Genomic DNA, 17,147 nt, shown 5'->3' with positions numbered 1-17,147 from the left:
CGATTCCCAGAGAGCTAATAGCTGAGATCGTAGCAGAAGGAATTCAGCATGTGGGGCTGTATTTCAGCCGGTGGTGTTGGCAATCAAAACTGATGGAAATATGACCACAGAAAAGTACAGTCAGTGATCTGCCATGCCATTTAGAAAGCTTCTGATTGACAACAACTTCATTTTTCAGCATGACAATGATCCCTAACACACTGCCTGCCAGTCATGGATCGGCCTCCCCACAGCAGGACATCAACATTATTGAAGCATTGACTAAGAACAGACCAAAAGGCAGCCAACATACAAAGAAGAGCTTTGAATGTCCTTCAAGAAGCCTGGAGAACTATTCCCGAAGATACTTTAAGAAATGACAAGAGTTCAGACTAAGTTGGAGAATAAAGGCTCGTTAGGATTGTATAAACTTTATTTTTGCCATATATACTGTATTTCCATGTATGTTTGTACATGTTTCAATAACACTGCACCTATTTCCCATTTTCCTTGCAGAGGAAATGAGGGTTGGCTCAACACTGTTGCACATTACTGTAGCTTCCTAGTCTGAAGAGTGGTGTAAACACCAACCCGATATCACTGCAAAGTGTGTGATAGACACGATGGTCCACAACATCCATTTCACGTGTTGCCTTTCTAAAGTGTGAAAACGACACTCACATGCAGTAAGTGGCAGTACAAATATTTTATTTCAAGCCAACATGAAAATAATCACAGGAAAGCATTTAAACAGACATTATTAACACATTTACACGTAAAGCCACCAGCTTAATCGCTTCTGATGATTAAGGACTTTGAACGTACTTCCCCCCTGCTGGTAATGCAACGTCTGCATGTGTGCCTTTGACGTTTTGGAGAGGCAAAGCGGGAAATTGACACGATGGACTGGCGTGTTTGTTACACGTTTTGCGTGATTCTGGGCTATATTTATATGTTTCTGCAAAATTTTGATTGGCATGTGTTAAATGTTAGCCCTGCAACAGACCGGCAACCTGTCCAGGGTGTGGCCCTATGGCAGCTAGGATAGGCTCCAGCCTAGGGAAGAGAATTAAGTTGTGCCCATCATTGTGCTCATCTGACTTTCTTCTCCATGACGATCTCAGTTGAGGCTCTCGGATATAACTGATAAAAATAAATAAATAAAGATAAAAATAAATGCTTGAAATAAATAAATAAATGAAAATAAAACATTTGAGCAGCCACCTCCTCTTTTCAACTCCACTGTATACTCCATCAGTCTGCTTACCACCAGCACTATAGATGTTCATACAATGCAATAAGCAAAGCCTCAGGAGAAGTGTGAATATCACTCATCTCATCTCAGTTTTGGAACAAGAGCACACGGTCTAGCTGTGTTTTTGTGTGTAGTAATCAGTAGGGACACACCTCGTAGCATCAGTAGTCTTTTTACATTAATAAATATCAAATAACATGATTAAATTCACTCCAATGACTCAATCGATCTGTCTTTTTTTCTTTTCAGCTCATTATTTTGGTCATGCAGTCACTAACTTTGCATTTTTCATTTTTTCCACCCGAGATGCCGCAGGAAAATAAGTTCAGTCAAAAGTGATAGCCTCATATAAAGGCACCTACTCAGACCACCCAACCGATAAAGCTGATGAGCTGCTGCTGAATGCAGCAGCAGCAGCTTCAGAGGCAAATATTTTGGATAGAGATGGTAGAGCTTGAACAGAGAACAAATGTGAGATTTAATGATGATGATGAAACTCCAAGTGGTGCTAATGTTAAAACAATAGCTTCCTCAGTCCCCAAATAGTCAAACAAAACCAACCAAATGCTGCAGGTTTAAAAATGCCTCATTGGCAGGGAAGAGCAATCTCCTCTCTGTTATGATTGTCAGTCATCTGTCTTCGCTTCGCTTCACTGGTTTAGTAGATTGACGTTCCTGGACAGCTTCCACCCACGCAGCATCCTCATTCTGATGCAACCGCAGTAACATACCCACACACTCCTGCAGTTGCTTGTTCAGAGGCCCATCAGCATCTCCTTTTCCTCTTGTTGCTCCATGTTTTTGTGTGCACAGAGGCCATGGAGTGGGGCAGTTATCAGGACCAGCGCTGTAGTTACAGAGCAGGCATGGGTGGGAGCAGGGCAGGGCTGCGTGCACTCCGAACAGGGAGTGCGACAGGCTGGCTTCTCCCAAGGAGATAACTTTGTTCTGGGCCAGGAGAGATGACATCATGACGGATGGCAATGAAGATGTGGGCGCAAGGAGCAGGAAGCTTTATCTCACATGATGGCACCGAGAGGATGGAGACACACACATGCACACAAACACTTGCGGATCACATTGCTCCTCGCTGATACTCCAGTGGACTCGAACAGTAGTCACTCCCCACTGAACACACATACGTACGTGCGGGAATACACACCTCTGACATGTTCACTCTTCCGCAGGGTCTAGGAGGTGGCTGTCAGTTAAAAGGCATAAATCAGACACAGAGGGCAGGTCACTGTGGGTGACTGTTGGGCTACTGTCACTTTCCACTGCACAGCATCTAAAACTTTTGGAAAATACACTGAAGAGACTGATCTCAAGAAGGACTCCCGGCTTATCCTGTAGGTTTGTACTGCATGCAGCTGCACAATACATAGTGCATGAATTCTTTTTCAAACTCTAAAACACTAACACACACGGCTCGGTTTTGGACACACACAACAACAGTAACACGCTGACTGAGGCGAATGCATTTAAAAGTTAAAAGCAGTCATACAAGTGTTGCTTGTATCCACAAGATAAAGACTAAAGTTTGTGAGAGACTCTGTACATTGTTTAAGAAGTCACATAATATATATACATATATATACACATATATATGTATATGTATATATATATATATATATATATATATATATATATATATATATATATATATATATATATATATATATATATATATATGGATCCAACATTTGGAAATTATGTTGTTTTTTTTGGCAATTTGCCTGTGAAAGGGAGGTACTGGGTGTGAGAGAGGGTTGGAGTTAAACCTGCAGGTATGGCATGATGCATCTTTATAACTACTTATAACAACTAGGGTGCTCCCATTTTGGTACCACTTTCAAGTCATCACGATAATCCATGGCGATTCAGGGATCAAATTCCAGCAAGCTCGTGCAAAGCCTCTGGGAGTGCTTTAATATTGACTGCAGATCAGTTTGTCTAACTCTTCCTTACTAATCACTGCTTGCTTTGATTTCCCCCAAAGCTCAGAGGCTTTCATCCTCCTGGCTAACTAACTGACAGCGAGGGCTGTTTGCGCACATTGTGCAACAGTTACTGATAATGAAGCCCGAACTGGGTGATGATGAGCAGCGGTTAATGATGAGTGTAGTTAAGTGGCTTTTATTTCGCAAAATTTTTCATTGCAAAAATCAAATTGTTTTAAAGTAGTCCATTCTTTACTCTGCGGGAACCATGTGGGACTATAATTGCATTCAAAAATGCAATAATAATGCAAACACAACACTGTAGAAGGTTTGAAACAACATTAAAGACTCACTGTTGTAAACTTGTAAGCTTTTAGGTTTTTGTAAATAAACAAATGTAAATTTTCTTTCGATCAAAGTGATTTGATTTTTCACTTGTAGCTGTTTTGTATATTTTGTGATTCTTTTAATTTTATTTCATTTTATGTCTCAATTTAATAACATCATTTTTACAGTATTTTTTCCCCCAGGTTACTAAATCTAAGCTAATAATTTAAACCCTTAATTATCATAATAACAAAGAGTGATCTTCAGAAAACCTAATGATGTATAATAAATGTAATAAATAACGTGTGAAGGGAGCGCGGAAAAAATTTGATTTTCATTGTCTAGTAATATTCAAATGTACATATGATAATAAAGTCACTTCTGTGCTTCTAAAGTGATCTCTGCAGGTTGTCTCTGGTGTACCATGTGTCGCCTCCTAAATGTCTTGCTGGCCTTGCTGAGCCGCTTCATATTTGCTGTCCACGGGGTGGTGACGGTGTGGCGAGTTGTAGCTGTTAAAGAGGAGCCGCTCTATTGGCTGCTGCTGACAGGCGTGGCTCTGTTGGGTGTGGAAATGGCCATCACTCTGAAATGCACCCGTAATGCAGAGTGGAAATGGTAAAACATATTTGACATGATTTTCCTTTCTGCATAACACACTGAGGCTCAGTCAATTTTAAGCCAGATGTTAGCCCTCTGCTTCTTCCTAAATAATAATAATAATAATAATAATAATACATTTTAATTTGTGGGCACCTTTCTAAAACCCAAGGTCACTGTACAAAGCACAGAACAGATTTGGGAGGATGGGGAGTGAGATGCAGGCAGACTTTATAAACCTATAAACACCGGTTTGGTGTTAGGGAGTAAATAACTCCTGAACTTGTAGCTGCAAACTCTTTACAACCCATCTGCCCGAGGCGGCTTTTGTAAAGGCCTGCAATATTCTGTGCCACTAAATTCTCTCTTATCATCCGCAGCTCTTTCTCTCTTTCACTGTCCATCAAAGACAAACATATTCCTCCGCTGTATTACTGCTGTCTTTCACTGAACTGTAATATGAGCCTACCATCACATCAATGTCACAGCCTCTCCTATCCACTCACGGAGGAAATGTCTCCTTCTGGCTCGACTCATTTTTGACCAACAAGCTTTTTTTTTTTTTTTCTTTTTAAAGAAAGAAAGAAAGGAAAAAAAAAAACATAAACTGACTTCAAATGGATATGAGCATTTAGTGTCACACCTCATTCAACACCAAGCTATGTCTTATTCAAAAGCTCACGAACTGAACATCGTCAGATGCGAGCTTTCTTCGGGCCTCTCTCTTTCTCACTGAGTCTTACTTTGAAGTTCTGTCCTCACGGAGAAGGCTTTGCACTGTCAAGTGGGATTTGCATATATGATGAGAATAATTGCCTGTCTGAAATTCGATGCTTCCTATGGGGAAAAAGGGACTCTTTCTTCTTTAGTGGGTGGCAAAAAAAAGAAGAAGCAAATTTCTATAAATAACCTAACCCCCTCTTTCCCTCTCCTTTGGTGATCCTCTTTTAGGTTCTCCCCCATGGTTTTCCTGTACCTCAGTACTGTCATCCCGTCCATTTGGTTTCTGGAGCTAAGCCTGCTACAGTCCAAGCTGCCTTTCAACAATTCCTCGGGCCATGAGCTTCATTTGCTGGCTCACATCCCGATCTCGGCGGTAGGCGTCCCACCAACAAAACTGCCCTGCCTGCCTCAACCCTCCACGCAGCCACATTAAAGCAACACCTGATATCAGATAAGATTTAAATCTAGCAAGGGGGTGGATAAACTATTAGTTGCAGGAAATGTGTAATAGACACACAGAGATGAAGTCCAGATAGGCTCCTGCTTGAAAAGTTCTTAGATCTCTTCCCTTGTGAGATGGTCTTAGTGAAATTTCTTTCATGTAGGATTTGGGAGCTTTTTGCCCCATGGCTGTACTCAAGGCTGGGTGGCAGCTTTTGAAACGTGAAGATATTCCCGTTTTGGGAATATTGTAGAATATCAAGGGGTGGGTGCTTTCAGGACAAACTTAATGAACCTTGACACAAAACAGTCGACTTATATTAAAAACAGAGCGGAGATGGCTGGTTTATTTGATTATTCATTAACATTGAACCCTTGCAAACACTTTCAACATGACTGGACTTCCACTGTTTTATTTATCCAGGGGATTAAGGATCTGGACCCAGAGAACTGGGTAGCTGGCCTGGAGCAAACCATGCTGATAGTCTTGGTTCTGGGTCGCTGGCTAATGCCCAAGGGGGACATGTCACGTGACCAACTCTCACAGCTTCTCATGGTGAATGTGGGACTGGGTGCTGACATCCTGGACATCTTCGACACCTTCAAGGAGCCCGAAGTCAAAACCAACCAGGCAGTTGTCATCATCGGCTTGGCCCTGTTCTCTTGGGCGCTCATGCAGTTTCCTCTGGTTCTCACTCAGACACGACCCCCAAAGGCTGGCCCTTCTCAAGACAGCAAGGGTGGTCCCTTCTGCTGCTCCGGGGCTCCACCCTCATTCACCTCCTGCTGCTCCAGCGAAGTCTGGAGCTTGCTGCTCACAGTGGGACTCCAAGATGGCCCGTTCCTGCTCTACCGGTTCTACCTCATGGTGCAAGAGCAGGTGCTCAACCAGCTGATGATTTTCTTCACCTGCAAGAATATCCTCATCGTTCTTTTGGAGCTCTACAGAATATTTGTGGTGCAGTGTGAGCAGCAGGTATCTGGGCTGGAGAGATGCACTGCTCTGGTGCTCCAGTGTCAAGCCCACGGGGGCAGCAGGGAGGAGGAGGAGGTGGAAGAAGAAGTGGGTAAAGACGAATGTTGCGAAGAGCAGAGCTGTCATATAGACATGAAAAAGGGGACAGAGAGGGAGGAAGATCAGAAAGGTGTCCAGGTATAGAAAGGCTCAAAATGCCGTGAGGCATGACTCCGGCCCCCAGGAGGGAGGGAATAGCTTTCACCAAGAATGAAGTCTAAACCCATCTGCCATCTCTTACATCTCAGCCTCGTTTGGAGACAGTCTCAGCTCTCTGGAGGTTCAGCGACTAGATACAGAGCACAAGAAAAGAGAGTAAGTCCCCATTGAAAAGATCAGAGATGAATTTATGCAACTCCCTTTGATAAAAGTGGTTTTTCCATCACGGGAGCTTTCTCTGCTCGAGAAAATCAGTTCCACAGAACTGTCAATCTCTTTAATAGTATGAAGCAAATAACAAGGTAGCTGAAACAAGATAAATACATCGGGGAACTTTACACTTCGACAAACTGGTCTCAATAAACAAGAGCTTAGTATATGGAATAGTAGGACTGCATCATGATATGTCCTTGTGTTTTTAACCAAATAAGGTTGGTAATCATGGCATTCGATGTTCTATGAAATAAATTTGTTTTTAATTTGATGATGTGTCTTTTCTTGCTGGTGGATGAGCATTTTCTAATAAAGATATATGAGGAAAGCACAGTGCTGTTTGTTTTGTTCTGCTCGCCATGAGATGGCAGTGTTGCCAAGTCAACCAAGGCACAGCAAGCATCTGCTTTGTTTACTTGACTCTAACATACATGCTATAGTTACACAGAGGGAAAAAAACCAAAACAGTGAGACAGCAACACGACAGCAGCATCAGCAGCAGCGGCAGGAGGCATTTGTCTGGTTTTGGTGTAATATCGTCTTCTTTGAGTCTCTCTGTAGGGCTCGATGGTGGCAGGACTGCACGTGATAAATGAATTAGAAAGATGTAGGCACCTTCGGGCAGCGGGCTTGTAATTAATAGTCAAATGCAGTCGATGTGGAGACGTTTCATAAAGAGTGAAGAGGCTTGCTTCACTTTTCAAGGTTTCATTTTCCTCTTGAGCACAATCAGACCATGGAAGTCTGTTTGAGAGCTCGGCGCATTTTTATTATGTCTGAAAAAGCACACTCGTGATTATGTGGGAGTTGTTTGAGTTCAACATGATTTGCTCTCGCCTTCTCTCTATACAGAGAGATGGAAGGTGCTTTTGAGATATTGCTCCACAGCCCACAAAAGCGAGACTGCTCTTTGAGAGCCTAAAAGGACAGTGAAATGTTTGAGCTGAAGCCCGGAGTCTCAAGGTTTTCGAGCCACTTCAAGGTGGGGGGTTGACGGTGGGGGTAGGGGGGGATAAACAGCTGCACCCCTCCCCTTCTCACCCCCCCAACCTCCCATTCAGACATTGCCTCTCCTGTGGAACGAGGGCCGTGATGACCCTCTCAGTCTGCGCCTGCAACACTGTGTTGCGCAGGTTGTGAATGAAGAGCGGCTGTGGCATAGAGTGGCAATTCAATCAGAGGCCTTTCCAGCACATGCCCCGTATCTGTTTTTCATCAAATTGCTGCACTTCACCTGGCCTCCAAGGTGATGATAGGAGCTGCTGGGGCTCTGGACGAGTTGGGACTCTTTGTTTTCAACGAGCTCTCGATGAAAGAGCGACAGAACCGTGAAGTGCTGGAGGAGAGTGGAAGAGAGCATTTGAGTGTTTTCCTCCCTCTGTTGTCCAATGCATAGATTACGAGGAAAGATTCCCTAAAACGATGACTGTGGGCCACCTCTGGAGGACTTCCTGTAGAGCGCTGCCGTATTTCCTCTGTGGCAGCGATTCGGTTCAAAATATCAAAGGCAGAGTCGACTTTTAAGAGAAAAGAAGAGAAAATAATAATAGAAAGTTCCCACTGGGATGTTAATTCTGTCATTTATGCTTTCTAGTACTAGATAATGCCCGGTTTACGAAGTTACACCCAGGCAAATGACATCACACAGAGCCAATGGGAGGATGCCGCTCGTCCTAAGCACCTGAGTTTGGGGAGAATCCGATATTCCTGTGACAGCTTGATGTGGGCAATACAATAGGGTGATGAAAGCTTGGTTGTGATGAGAGTCCTTTTCCTCTTCAGATTAACTGCATGCTTTAACAAGATTGTGTGGGTGTGTGGGAGGATGGGGATGTCAGCTGATCCACGGGCTGCCCTACATAGATAGAGAGCGAGGAAGCGAGCGTGGCAACTCAAAGTCTGCGACTCCACTGCACATGGATGTATTTTTTTTCCAATTCAGCCCTTACAAGCATTTAACTGTGTCCTGTTCACATGGGAAAAATGATTGATGCACGTGGAATTTTTTGATTACATCATTTTATCAGGTCTTTGCATGCTTTATATTTTCTCTTTAAGTCCTTTAAACTTACTTATATGATCATGTTTCTGAGGACAAAGCGAAATGACTGATTGCTGACAACATATCATTTGGTGGAGTGATGGGCGTATTACTCACACCGAAGGTACTCAACCAGCGTTCAAGCACTAAAGCATTGTTGCTCTCATAAGCTCAGACTCACGCGCCTGCATGTGTCACACTACATGTAATCAATACAACTACCTGCTTTTACTTATTTATTCTGCAGAGGCAGGGACGAGGTTAAGATGAGCAGAGAGTTCAATGCGCACAATGTGGTAAGCTGTTACACCTTTTACCCCATTTTATCGGGATTTCTCTATTTTTCCTTAAAAAACGGTATTGATAGGTCTACCACAACATGAAGGCTGCACAAGTTCCACTGAAAAGGGAGAAACAGAGCGAGGAACAAGCGAGGCAGAGGCAAAGCCAGAGAGAAATTCACTCAACTTGAACAGGTGCATTTCCCATGACAGCGCCGAGCTTTCTCACCACATGCCACAATCTCCCTGTTTTGTGTCAACTAATCAGGAAGTCCAAACACGCCAAGGTTTGCCTCATCAGCCTCCAATCCTACAGATAAACCCGTCAAAATGCCACTGAAATGTTACACCAGACAAGGAAGAGTGAAAACAAAAGGCAAACTTCAAATGAACTCCCCACAACTTTTTGACAGGTGGCTGAGGAGTCGGCTGACACCACCTCGTGCACCGCCGCCGATGGAAACTAATGAGCTTTACTTTGCCGTTTGTGGATCAGGGGATGTTTGTCTTGTTTCCACATGGTGTAGGATTTTAAGGTTGAATCAGCAGTGTGGCACAGAGGTAACATGCAGGTCTAATTTATGACAAATCGGTAACTTCACCATTTCTGCCTTATCATCCCTTCCCGATCCAGTGGAGATTAACATATTAATGCTGTTAATTATTAAGAACAGATGGTCTAGTAATAATAAAGCAATTTAACTTCTCCAGCGCAAAGAAACAGACACTAGATTCAATGAAATTGGTCATCAAGCTGTGGTAAACAACGTAATTGACAGCACCGTGGCTTTCTGTGGAGAGTGCACACCATTGATCAGCGGTCTGTGGGGCCCACACTGACTGGACACCAATAAGATTACATTTACCCTGAAACACAAATTACAATTAAAACGCTAACAAGGCACTAAATAAGGCAATTAACACCTGCTGGATAAAGAACAATGACAGCCAGAAATGGAAAACTTTGTGATTTGCTACATCACTGGTTTAAGTCTGGTGATTTTTCCATATCTAACCTTATTTTTTTTAACATTAGAATGAGACCAACAACACTATGCAAACAGTAATTACTTCTTGAATCACGCACCATCCCTGATCTCCTTCTTAAGAGGCTTTGCAGTGCTATAACTTCATTATAACAGCTCCTGACTACAGCTAGGTCAAAAAACCCTATTAAAGCTTCATAAGTGTTGTTTACTGATTAGCTAGTCTGACATCACACTGAAATGGCATTGCATCACACTCCTTTTCTACCTTGTGACACAACTGATTTCCGACTAGAGATCAAGGTTTCGATCTAATTCTAATGTGATAGTAAGTAATGGAAGGCCCCTGTCTTTGCAAACGGCTTTGCAAATCTTTTGAACAGCTAATTGTTAGTCTACTGCAGTGCACATCAATGTGAACCAATTGGAAGTTGCCCTTTCATGCCGCGATATCAGACTGGTCAGTCAGCTTGTCTCTGTGGATGGTAAGGATGTGTGCAGCTAATATAAGCTTGTTCACAATATTTCAGGAGAATCTGATCGAGACATTATTTGAAAGTTTTCATTGTCAAATATTGTAACTTTGGTAGTTTTTAGTTAGGTTTAGGCAGTGCACAGGAGGCAGGATTCAGTTGCTGTGAACAGATCTGACTGTTATCAGACGGCTCTCATATCATCGCAGATTGGCACAATCAGACATAACACAGAACTGGCAATAGTGAGCTGGCAGGCTCTAACTGTACTGGATGTTTATGGTCTCACACGCATCTCTGCATGTGAGGCTAATGTGGTACCCATGTAGAAATGTTGGGCTGCAGTGCATGTACAAAAATGGCTTTAGGCTATGGCGTGACAATCATTTAACATCTCTTTGCTTAAAGCTTGAATATGTACTCAACTCAGTCATTCATTATTAACCTTACAATATTCTAACCAGTATAAAAGCAGGTAGTGATTAAGCCCATGTGGAATTAAATTGGTCCATTTTGTATTACAGGAAGTTGATTATTTTCAAAGGCTGACGGAAATTGGATAGGTAGAAAAGCCACCTGATTTTACAAGGAAAACTGGGGATTCGCTGCAGGGCTGGTGATCTCTCATCATGAATCATCTAAAGGTTGACAGATGTATAATAAAATCTAAGCTTATTCTAAGGTTGATTTTTGTCTCATAGTGTTTATTTGTACCATTGCTGGTAAAATCTGATAAAATCCATCCATCCATCCATCCACCCTCTTCCACTTATCCAAGGGAACTGGAGTCTATTCCAGTCCTCTGCAAAACTGAATGGCTAGTTTAACAACAGAAAACATCTGGTTCAGCTGAACTATTAAAAGTCGGACTCTGAGATTTCTATAATCACTGTGCAATCATGTCTAAAACCTCTTGAGATGACCATGGTTTAACTTTGCAGATCTCACTGGTTTATAATCTACTTTAATGTACTCAAAAACCTCCTTTGAAGGGGAGGACTTCAAATACAGAAATCAACTCTTGCCAGGTTGGCAAAAACAATTTTGAAACGTACTCATAAGCCTCCTTGTTAAACAAGTAAAGCACACTTTTATGCTCAGTTTTGAGCGTCATTTCAGACAGTAACATTTTGGCAATGGTTATTACAGCAACACTTTCGATTGAAAGTTAGGGCATTGGGTTCCTAATGACTTTGCTCTCTTCGGCGCCTTTCGGATCCAAAGACAAATAAAAGTTAGAAAAGAGCATTTGCTCCTCAGGTGTGTGATAACTTTGACGTGTTGTCCCTCAGCCTTATTTATATTCATTTCATTTTTATCCCCAGTGTTAATTGTGTCTGTACCCATTTTTGTACAGAATGCAAAAATGAGCAACGGATGTGAAATCCCTTTCTAAACAGGGCATTGTGAATTCCAAGCCACATGGCGGTATTGGAGATAACTGCTCTGACAGCTAGCAGTTTAGTCAGTCAATCTCTGGCCACAGAGGGTGTATTGTTCAAATATTAATTGGCTTCCTCCTTTGCCATTCCCCAGTTCCTCTGAGTTGGGAGAGCTGCCATTTTACCCAGTTCCAATCTACAACATGGCCTCTGGTCATAGAAGCCAGGGCCTCGTCGGGACACCAGCTCTAATAAGGAAATACAGTCGACTGTCTGACTGGACGACATAATTAGGACAGTTGAGAGGACTCGATGAACAAACACATTTTTTGAATTCAGCTCAAGTTTTGTGTGAGCCATATGCCTCGTGCTGTCTCCACAGTGTGAAGCTGATGTCCTAATTCTGTCCCCCACGAAAGGGGGACTAGCTACTCCTGACTCATTTGGACTATATTCTACCAACGCAGCCTACAACTTCTTCTCGGTTAAAGACTTGCGCCTGGATGTGGGTGCCCACTGCAGAGAGCAGAATATAAAGCAGTGGTTGTAGGCTGAAAAGAAATTTCTGCAAATATTAAACAGAAAGATTTCATTCTGCCATTTGGACCAAGTACAAATACAATGCAAATCTCTTCATATGTGGGGTGAGCATTGCAGATTCACACAAAAACATACAAAAATGAAATTGACAGACCCTAAGTGGGTCAAAAGTTATCTCTTTCTTCCTCAACTAGCAAACATTTGGCTTGGTTTTTGGATTTCTTCTTTTTTTTTTTTAGTTTACATGAAGCAAACTGTGCTGGGAAAAGAAAATAACAGTGTGCTGCCTGTTTGAAAATCTCCTGTTGTAGATAAAAGTGCTATGCAATCCCACAGGCATTATTTGGGTGCGATAAGAAATTTATCTGGAGCTGGGTGAGACAATGCTGTGAACATCACAAGGTCACTGGCTTTCTTGAAGTAATTAGGTGCAACTGAGCATTCGTTTCAACAGACACAGAGCAGTGCCTGCGAAATGCTTTGTGACCAGTGACAGGTTCAATCTGCAAGTGAAATCGCACGAGAGAAGCAGGCCTTTAGCCGTGAGCTGTGTTTTATATTTTATTTAAGTTTGCTAAAACATGCATGGTTTTCCACACTGGGGTAAGAGACTGAAAACTGTGACCGATTGGGAGAGGGTGGCTGAGGCGGTAGCGCGGGAACCTACCGGTTGGCGGGTTGGTTATTTAGGGAATTTCACCCCAGACGGAGGTCTAGGGTGCTCTGGAGCAGATTATCATGGGGGATGTCTCTGTACATCGCTGCATTCATCTTTCCCTCACTCTTACTAGTTTCCCAGTTCCTGCTGCCACCACCATGCTTCACTGTAGGCATGGTATTAACCAGGTGATGAGGGCTGTCTAGTTTCCTTCAGATATGATTCTTGGCATTCAGGCCAAAGAGGTGCCTTTTGGCAAACTCCAGGTGGGATGTCATGTGCCTTTTAGTGAGGAGTGGCTTCTGTCTGGTCACTCTGAGATACAGACCTGATTGCTGGAGTGAGAAGAAATGGCTCCCCTGCTGTAAAGTTCTCCTCTCTCCAAACCAAAATGCTGGAGCTCTTTCAGAGTGACCATCAGGTTCTTCCTGATGGTCACTCTGAAGGATGCTTTGATGGATGCTTTTCTACCTATCCTTCCTGAAGTCTCTGAGGACTTCATGGCTTGGTTTGTATTCTGACATGCACTGGGACCTCATATAGACATGTGTATGCCTTTCCAAATCACGTCCAATTAACTGAATTTGCCACAGGTGGACTCCAGTACAGTTGTAGAAACATTTGATAGATGATCAGTGGAAACGGGATGGACCTGAGCTTAATTTTGAGTGTCATGGCAAAGGCTGTGAATACCAACGTACATGTTACAGTTTAATTTTCTTCATTTGTAATACATTTTCCCACTTTGTCATTATGCCGCATTGTGCGTAGATGTTTGAGGCAAAAAAGGACTTAATCCATTTTGGAATAAGGGTGAAACATGAGAAAAGGTGGAACAAGTGAAGCGTGGTGAATACTTTCCAGACGCACTGTAGAATAAAGTGCTGAAATAATGTGTGTGTGTCTGTGTGTGAGTGTGTGTGTGAGAGAGAGAATGCCATTTTATTTCCTACCATTGTGCTCATGTTTATTGATTTCTGCTTGGGAGCTTTCATTATTAATGAGCAGTGCGTTCCTGTCCTGCCATTGTCAGATGATGCGGTAGTTGAGTTCTTATTTCTGTAAACCAGTTAACAACACTCTCACAGTTTCCTCAACTCAGCCACAGCTGTCAACAGTTTTCTGTCACCATATCTCATGAATACCACTAGACATCTTGCAAGGTGAGAAGACGATGTCTCAAATTGTTGTTGCAACTAAAATCCTCCGATTACTAGAGTGCGAAACAACCACAAAATGCTGACGTATTAGACTCGAACAAATTGTATCAGCCAGTATGTTTTAAATTATTTAAATTCATACCACTTCCCATTTTCCCATTCTTTCATACTGCATCAATAAGCCAGAGCTAAATAGCTTTTAAATGAAACTGAAGTCATAAAACTGACAAAACACATCAGAAGAAATGACATTTAGCTATGGAAAAAGGCAAAAATTAGATATTTCCAGTCAGCATTAGCAGGAATTAGAGAAACTGCAGTGAATCATCATGCAATACAGAATTATCAATTTGATACCCTCCTCACATGTCATCTAAAAAAAGGAAAAAACATAAAACTAAAATGAGTGCGTGTAAAGGAGGTGAGGCTCTGGCACGATCTGTTATGTGAACATGTGTCAAAAAGAGGGCTCAACAGTGAGAAAATGCTTTCACTTCACTTCATGTGCGCCTTGATCGACCTGACAGGCTTAGCTGAGGAAAAAATGCCCCTGGCTTTAAGGGCACCAATAGGTTATGATGCTGGAGTTTTGTATGCACGTGTATCCAATCTAACACCCTTTTAAAAATGCAACACTTGAAAACAGGGGCAAACGAGTACTATACTATACCCACTTACAAATGAAACCACACTGCAGTGGCACAAGTGTCGTCCCCAAGTGAGTCAATATAATCAATGGAGGCATCACAGCTGTGTGAGAGAGGAACCTGCTCTTTTTAATGGCTCAGCCAATGAGCTGTGTTACAGACATGCTGGAATACAGATAAGACATGCAAAGCTGTTCATCCACCCAAAACCACTATTATGTTTCTCTTTTCCCTAAGAAAGCCATGTTCCTCTCAGCCCCTTTCATTCGCCGCCCACATTTAGATCTTAACTGGATTTTAATATGAGTAACGCACTCTGAAACATGCATGTAGAAACTGTAGTGCCTGGCCTGCAATATACAGAGCATTAGTGGGATGTCTGTGTGTGTGAGATTGAGATATTATGGCAACAGTCCACTGGCTACAACAGAATGATGAGCAAGGATTTCAAGAGGCATTTCACAAAGAGTGATGCACCGGTCTCGTTAAACGGACAGAAAATTGCTGTTTTGGTCTGAAGAAGGCAATCGTCTGTGAAACGAATACTTTTATCCATATAGAAACCGTTTTGATCGGTATTAAGAGCACACTCACACGGGCGCATGACACGTACTGTGGTATACATTTATAGCCCTCCCAGTGATTATGTAGCATTGATTGCATGGTAGATTGCGTGGCGTGCGGGTTCTTTCTCTTCGTTTGGTTTACATAATTACATTATGTAGGACATGAGCAGCCAGAAGCGCTTTTTCTCTTTGGAACACTTCAGAGAGTGAATGGAGCCGATCTATTTCAGGAAGTGGGTTAGTGGTGAGGGGAAGAGGTTTGATTCAGAGAATAAACACATATTTTACTCATTAAGATATTTGTTATTGTAGCATGCAGCCCCTGGTGTCCCTGCGCCTGTAGATGGTGAGATAAACTGTATCAGGCAAATTGCAACTTGGATAAAAAAAGTTTGGCATTGCCTAAACTCTATGTTTACTGATGTAATCTACATGTGATACACTGTAGGCTTTACGCGATTATTTAACTATACTTAAAGACCTCTAAACGAAGACGTAAAGCATTTAATATCCTACCAGAATAAATGTGAAAAATTGTCAAAAGCAAAACTACTCATGATTGAAGTTGCAAGTCATATAAATCTGAAAAGATCAGAGGGAAATGTCTGAAATGATCCATGAAAAATTGGATTTATGAAATTTTTTAAAATTAAATTTAGTTTAAAAAAAAAAATCAAACATGAAGTAAAATAACTTTTAATTAAACAATTAAAAATGTGATCAAGTTCAAAGTACAATACATGGAAAGAAATATTTAATTTATGTAATAACATCTCACAGTTATATTTGTTGGGAAGGCAAATGTAACACACTCACTTCCTCAAATTAGAAACAAACTAATAATTACACTTAATGTGCACATGCTCATTAAAAAGTCTCTCAGCAGAGTTACTTCACTTCCACAGAAACTCGAGGAGCAAAAAAATCAGAGACAAGGAAATTACGTTTTAGACAGCTAACACTTTTTTTAATGTCACCCTTTACCGTTAGAAAATGGACACTAAATTTACATTTGTAAATACAATCAATGAATAAATACAACATTGCATCATGCATTATATCACACAAAAAGTACACAATTTCCTTCTGTTGCTCTCAAATAAACATAAATATGTTCTCTTATTTCATTGTACCCTCAAGGAATTGAAAGAACATTTGCCAAGTCTTCTTGAAAATCAGAAACAGACTTTTGCCTGTTGGCAAGTCTACAACGCCAGACATTGAAATAAATTTGAATAGGTGAAACCTTTTTAAAGTAACATTACAAGAAACTATGACAGTAATGAGATTACTCTGAAGATTGCTTCTGTTTGAGATATTGTATAGTGGGTTCATGTAGTCTACTCCCCATCGTCACATTTGCCTCCATTAGGAAGACAACTGCATGATTTTGATTTCTTGTAGTTTTGTCCTTATTAGTGAAAATGTAAAAAATAGAACTATAAAATATTATTTGTAATCTTTACTAGCTTAAACAAGCTATGTAAACTTAAACTGGTGTGTTAGATGCGATATTATAGTGAGTTGAACTTAAGATACTGCACCAAGGCAAGTGATTACTACTTAATATCGAATTCAGTTATACATATATAGTTGAGCTGATTTGAAAATATATAGCAACACAATGGTGCGGTGGTTAGCATTGTTGCCTCACAGCCTGCCACATGTTAAGAGTTTCAGTTTAAAAGTGTCTCCACAAAGCCTTACACTGGCACTAATTCTTTTCCTACAGATATTCTCTGTGTACAACACAGATTCTCA

The 17,147-nt window shown here is 41.6% G+C and overlaps 1 protein-coding gene across 1 annotated transcript; it reads left to right on the top strand.

Moving 5' to 3' along the window:
- The first annotated feature begins 2,522 nt into the window (after window positions 1–2,522).
- On the top strand, window positions 2,523–6,424 carry LOC102787320 (transmembrane protein 26). The gene is made up of 4 exons (XM_006785743.3): window positions 2,523–2,583; window positions 3,897–4,119; window positions 5,053–5,197; window positions 5,690–6,424. Exons 2-4 carry the CDS (start codon window positions 3,926–3,928, stop codon window positions 6,422–6,424), a joined length of 1,074 nt encoding a protein of 357 aa, XP_006785806.2. The 5' UTR covers window positions 2,523–2,583; window positions 3,897–3,925.
- Window positions 6,425–17,147: the final 10,723 nt, after the last annotated feature.

Source organism: Neolamprologus brichardi, chromosome 20 (genome assembly GCF_056152115.1).
Source record: "Neolamprologus brichardi isolate AB-2024 chromosome 20, ASM5615211v1, whole genome shotgun sequence".
In the NCBI taxonomy this organism is placed as follows: Eukaryota; Metazoa; Chordata; class Actinopteri; order Cichliformes; family Cichlidae; genus Neolamprologus; species Neolamprologus brichardi.
Note: the sequence above shows the minus strand (reverse complement) of the source record. Positions and strands in the feature narration are given on the sequence as shown.